Here is a 5,493-nt window from a genome sequence, read left to right as displayed (position 1 = left end):
ACCAAATCCCTTCAATTGACAAACTTGCCCTCAATTTTTTTCCATTTCCACATCCACAAACCTGTTTTTTTTACCCTTCGTTGTGTATTTGGATAACAAAAACCTTTATAATAATGGTAGTATACAAAAGCTGGGAAGCAGGTAAATGAAAATATTTTATTTTGAAACATAGAAATTCTTTCCCGATCTAACAAGACCAAACTAATGGTGCAGAAAGTACAAGACCATTTTTTGTAAAACCAATCTATCAATCAAATGAAAGAGAGGGTACATTTTAACAAAACCACGCCAACTCCAAAACAGTAAAAGGAGCAGTAGGCAAAAGTGAGCAAAGACAGAAAAGCTAGGACCAGCACAGCGCATCTATCTGCTTTCTCCTCTTTTCATACTAACAAATTACCACTCTTTCTTTTACTGCTATCAAAACAAAAGCAACCAAATGACACCACCAACCCCACCAGCAGCACATGACAGACATGTACTACTTCTCCCTTCACTCAACTTTATTATTACAAACAAACATGAACGATCATACATAACAAGAATTACTACATTTATATATATATGTAATTTTTTCATAAATATATTCAACCTCCTGATTCTCCTATGAGCTGTACACTTTGATTATTCAAACTCCTTTCCTCCCCCACCACTCCAATCTTTTTTGAATCTCACTGAGAAAATTTGCTCAGTTCCCAATGCTCAAAAAAAAATACCTAAAACTAAAAACACAAAAATAACCATGGAATATACAAAAGACTTACACTCAACCAGTGGCTGATCCATAAAATTCAGCCACTAACAAACCCCAACCAAGCACCACCCATGAATGATAGTTGTACCATCGCAGCCAAAATATATATTTCTTCCATTATGACCACCGCGAGCTGCTGCCGCTCATTCCAGGTTTTGTGCTTTACCACTTGGGATTTGCTGGATTCATTGAAGAATCTCCTATAATTTAACATCCTTTCTGTTTTGCTGTTGATTTTTTTCCTTCTCTTGCCCTATATATCATCTGTCTTCAACAAAAATTCTGCCTATGAAATTCCGAAACCTCTTCGAATAGAGTTTTGGATCAACAGCTGATATCGAGGCGGGGTCAGCTTGCAACGATTTGTAAGCATGCTCAAGCTTCTTACTAATATCATAATCCTGCAGAATGTCAATGATCCCAAAGTACAAGACTACTTCGTAGGCTTCCCCACGGGAAGGGGGCAAATTACAGAAACCACCGGGAGTATATTGATCAAAATCGCTCCTTCGTGCCACCCGCTCTGCTCTTGCAGGCATGTTAGCACCCAACTGAATCAAGGGTTTCCTGCAAAGATATAATTCAAGTATCTTCAAAGTCAGAAAAGGTTTTTAGAAACAAAACAATTTAAAACACCCACAAGTATTAAGCAATGTTGTTAATCAGCAAGCTATTAACTCTGTCGAGAAAAAAACAGTTTGTCTTTGTGGCTGCAAAATCTTATTTTGTTATGTCGCAACGGGATCGGCAAGAAATTTCTTTCCGCATTAACTATAGTATTAAAATAAATCCTAGCTTCACTATCAAAGTCAGTAGCAAACTTCAATTCTGCCAAAAACAACTATGGTTACAACAGGGGAAGGAATAGCAGTTGGAGAGCAATATAGTCAGACCGACTTTCCGTCCACACTCACTAATAAGACCTTGCTCCAGTTGATCCAATCACAAACGTCGTCTAATAAACTCCCCCAAAAAAATTGCAGTGACAAACCAAGCCAACTCACTATTTCCAACTACCAAGCCCAAATTCATGGAGAATCAATATACTTCCCAATGGTATACAAGCACAGATCTTAGGGAGTAATGGACTACTATTTTCCTTCAAGGTGTCTGATAGTAAGGTCGTATCACACTACTGCACAATCTTTTTTAGTTTTAGTGGAGTGGTAAGCCTCAAGTAAAAAGGTGAAAGTCACAAAGGATTTGCAAATGGGAAAAATAGAAGTCACAAAGGCTCTCCCCCATCATATTGAAAATTTTTCAATTTATGCGATAAAACAAAAGTAAATTCCAGGCCAATAGCTAAATTAACAGCAGCAAAAAGGACCATTCTTACCGGCCAGCAAGAACTCTATCCATGTCTTGTAGCTCAGCTTCAAGGAAACGACAGCCACGCATGAACTTCTCATTTTGGTAGGAATCACTCTTTCCTGAAAGCAAGCAGAGCATCCGTTTATATTTTTCTGGACTCCACATTGTTATACCAGCTAGGAATAAACCTATAAATAATGGGCAACCTACCATTACGCAAGAGGAATGGTGATAAACCCATCTTGTCACCCGTATTATCATCTCGAAAGTGAAGACCAACCAGGAGACTGTAATCCATGATTCGCTCCGCTTCCAGAAATTCACAATCACGATCAATTTGTCTGCAAAGAAGTCAAATCTACTTAATAATGCAAAAACAGAATAATGGAATATATTGTGTGACAACTCTTGATTAGGAAAATAAACTATGTTACAACAAATGAATTCCTATACTTACTTGATCAGTTCTTCATACCATTTCCGCTGGAGACGGAAGACAAAGTTCAGATCAAGGTCCTTAAGGGTAGTAGTTTCATCAATTTCTCCTTCGGGTTTATCTGTTGTGCGGCCATGTGAGGAACCTTTGAGGTCAAACCGTCTGTGAATACGATATTCTGAGCAGAACATGTTGCCCATCACAATGAACCTTGTCTGCACCCAATGAAAGAAAACAATATCAGACATGTTAAGCCTTGCACCGGATTCTAAGTTTGAAGTCGGAAATACCTTGACACCGCCAACTGGTTTGACGCAATGAACACCATAGAACTTTGTGACGAGGGTATTTTCATAACGACAAACATGTTGATAGTAACTTGGAAGCATCTTAACAAGCACCTGTATAAAAGATTGCAAAAATTCAAACCCATTAGATAATTAAGCACGTCATCACTATCTAACAGAGACAAATATCTTATCTACCCAGGCTCAAAGCATTAGAATAAGATATGCAGTTAACCAACCACAGTAATATAAACCTGTTTCGGAAACCAATTCAAGTGCAAGTCAAAAGGTTGGCAACTAACCTTGACTTCTGATTTTTTCACAGTTTTGATCATAAACCTATCATCCTGAGTCAAATAAAAGAAGCTTCCACTCTTCCCTGGAGAAGAAAGCTCTCTCAAAGCATCATTTCCACAAATTGCTAACATGTAATCCGCAGGATCAACTTGGAATAGTTCTCTCAAATGTCTGGATAAACCAACAACCAAACACTTTTAGAGTCTTTCATGGTTTGTAACAAAGATCAAAGTTATTCAATATCAAATTAGCATTCAATCTTAAAAGACAACTTATCATCTACATGTTACAAGAAATGAATACCTAAACACCACTGGGCAATAATCCTTCCAACGGAAATCAGTAGATTGATGAGGGGGTGTAATCTTAGACCCTTCTGGTGGAAACCTGGTCCAGAACTTCTCGTTAGGATCAAAATCACTGTTTTTAAGATCCCGCAATATCGAAGAATGCTTCCCAACTGAATACCTGTAAAGAAAACCATCATTGATTCAGCTATACAACAATTGTAAAAAAAAAAATCAAACTGAAACAGAACATCCAATATACTGGCAATAAACAATTTCATTCTATTATTACCTAATGCCCAACTGGAGATTGAGCATCAAATCGTAATTCTTATGCCCTTTGGATATAGTCTGTCCTGGCTTCTTTTCTTCTTTGCTAAAGCAACAAGGATTTCTCCTAAACTGCTTAAGTCCATCTCGACCAAACCCAAAGCCATCCCTGTAAATCATGGATGCCTCTACATTATCAATAATATCACAAGTAATGTCACCGGCTTCACCATCTGACTCCCAAATGCATATTCTCGGAAAATTTCTTTCTGTCATACTTCCTCTTGATCCATCCACCGATGACCTCTTCTTCCCCATATTCATCACTAGCATCCCACAATCTTCATCAGCCATTAAAGGTGCTGCTAACTTGTGTCCAAAAAATCCCCCCAAAACATCATCTTTAGCACTGAAATCAACACTTTCTTTCTTAACAGTGCTATGGCTGTTAGTTCTACTGTTTGCCGCATAAAAAGTACCATTAAGAATTTGGTTATTGTGTTGCTGATTCTTACTATCTTTACTCCAACACCCAATATAACAACTCCCGTCAGGCCAAGTGAAAACCCCATTACCTTTAGGACCACCACCTTCCCAATTTCCATCATACCTATTTCCATTTGCCCAAATTAAAACACCTCTACCATGAATATCCCCAGTTTTCCATTCACCAACATACTCGTTACCATTCTTCCAAACATATCTTCCTTGTCCATCTTGTAAATTCCTTTTCCAGTGTCCTTCATAGTAATCCCCATTGCTATAGTATTTCTGCCCATACCCATGTTTCCGATCGGCGGACCATGAACCCTTATACATATCCCCATCGGATCCAATAAAGGTACCGGAACCCTCCATACGACCCGACTTGAATTCACCTTCGAATGTAGCTCCAGATGGCCACGAAAACTTACCCTTACCAGATGCTTTACCTCTTTTCCACTCCCCTTCATACATACACCCATCTTTCCACAAATACTTTCCGGATCCGTGAGGCGAACTTCCAGAGAAGCTACCTATGTACAGATCTCCATTTGGAAGGTGCTTTTCCACTACGCCGGCGTTTGAGCTAGTACTGGTTGTTCCAGACGCTGCACAGATTGTACCATCTGTCGGAATGACTCTCCGAGATGTTGCTTGTGATTTGGTCCGAGGAATGATGATAACAGACCTCGGTGTTGTCGTGGTAGTAGTCGTTGTTTCTAGAATCGTCTCTTTCTCCTCCTCATCCACTTCCTTAGTATTTTCCTTCTTTCTGGTGGATATTTCAGGAATCTGGTTCGAGAATAAAAGGGTTTCAGGCATTTCACTTTTTTTTTCCTCAATGATATCAAAAATGGTGGTCTTGTACTGCAAACTCGTCCACTTTCTTGAATTATGGCTGCAAATGGATACACCGGAGCATCTCCGGCGACTTGTTCGGAGAATACTTTTTGGGTAATGATGTCTCTCTCTCTAGAAATGGAAAGAAGATAGGCGAGAGAGAGAGAGAGAGAGGGAGTCACGATTGGCCTTGCTGTATTGGAAGAGAGTAAAGAGAAGTATCAATACAAACAGAAGTTTTGAGGGAAAAACAAGAAAGGAGAGAGAGAGGGCGTTAAAATGGAAAAGAAATTAAAAAATAAATACTTACTTAAATTAAAGTAGAAAAGGGGGAAAAAAACATACTATATATATATATATATGAAAAAAGCTAAAAGAAAAAGTAGGCACGGAGCCCTAAGGAAAATGTGAACTATGAGGGATAATTAATTATTTTAATTAAGTTTTCCATGGGAAGGTTTGCGTTTTTGTTTTTGGTTATAATTGAACTAAATGTCAATTATACTTCACCACCCCTACTTCCTAGTG

At 38.5% G+C, this 5,493-nt stretch overlaps 1 protein-coding gene across 1 annotated transcript; it reads right to left on the bottom strand.

The window, feature by feature from the left end:
- Positions 1-527: 527 nt before the first annotated feature.
- On the bottom strand, positions 528-5,264 carry LOC129902298 (phosphatidylinositol 4-phosphate 5-kinase 1). Its single transcript, XM_055977476.1, has 8 exons — positions 3,665-5,264; positions 3,389-3,553; positions 3,091-3,256; positions 2,792-2,902; positions 2,523-2,716; positions 2,276-2,406; positions 2,091-2,184; positions 528-1,321 (listed from the first exon to the last, which is right to left on the bottom strand). Exons 1-8 carry the CDS (start codon positions 4,945-4,947, stop codon positions 1,015-1,017), a joined length of 2,451 nt encoding a protein of 816 aa, XP_055833451.1. The 5' UTR covers positions 4,948-5,264; the 3' UTR covers positions 528-1,014.
- Between the last annotated feature and the right edge of the window lie 229 nt (positions 5,265-5,493).

This window comes from Solanum dulcamara, chromosome 9 (assembly GCF_947179165.1).
Source record: "Solanum dulcamara chromosome 9, daSolDulc1.2, whole genome shotgun sequence".
In the NCBI taxonomy this organism is placed as follows: Eukaryota; Viridiplantae; Streptophyta; class Magnoliopsida; order Solanales; family Solanaceae; genus Solanum; species Solanum dulcamara.
This window is presented reverse-complemented; position numbering and strand designations above follow the sequence as displayed.

Coding starts and splice junctions, on each gene's coding strand:
- LOC129902298 (XM_055977476.1), bottom strand. CDS start 4,947: ATGCCTGAAACCCTTTTATTCTCGAACCAGATTCCTGAAATATCCACC. Junction 3,257..3,388: donor TATTGCCCAGTGGTGTTTAG/GTATTCATTTCT, acceptor TGGTTTATCCAG/ACATTTGAGAGAACTATTCC. Junction 2,185..2,275: donor ACCATTCCTCTTGCGTAATG/GTAGGTTGCCCA, acceptor GCTTGCTTTCAG/GAAAGAGTGATTCCTACCAA.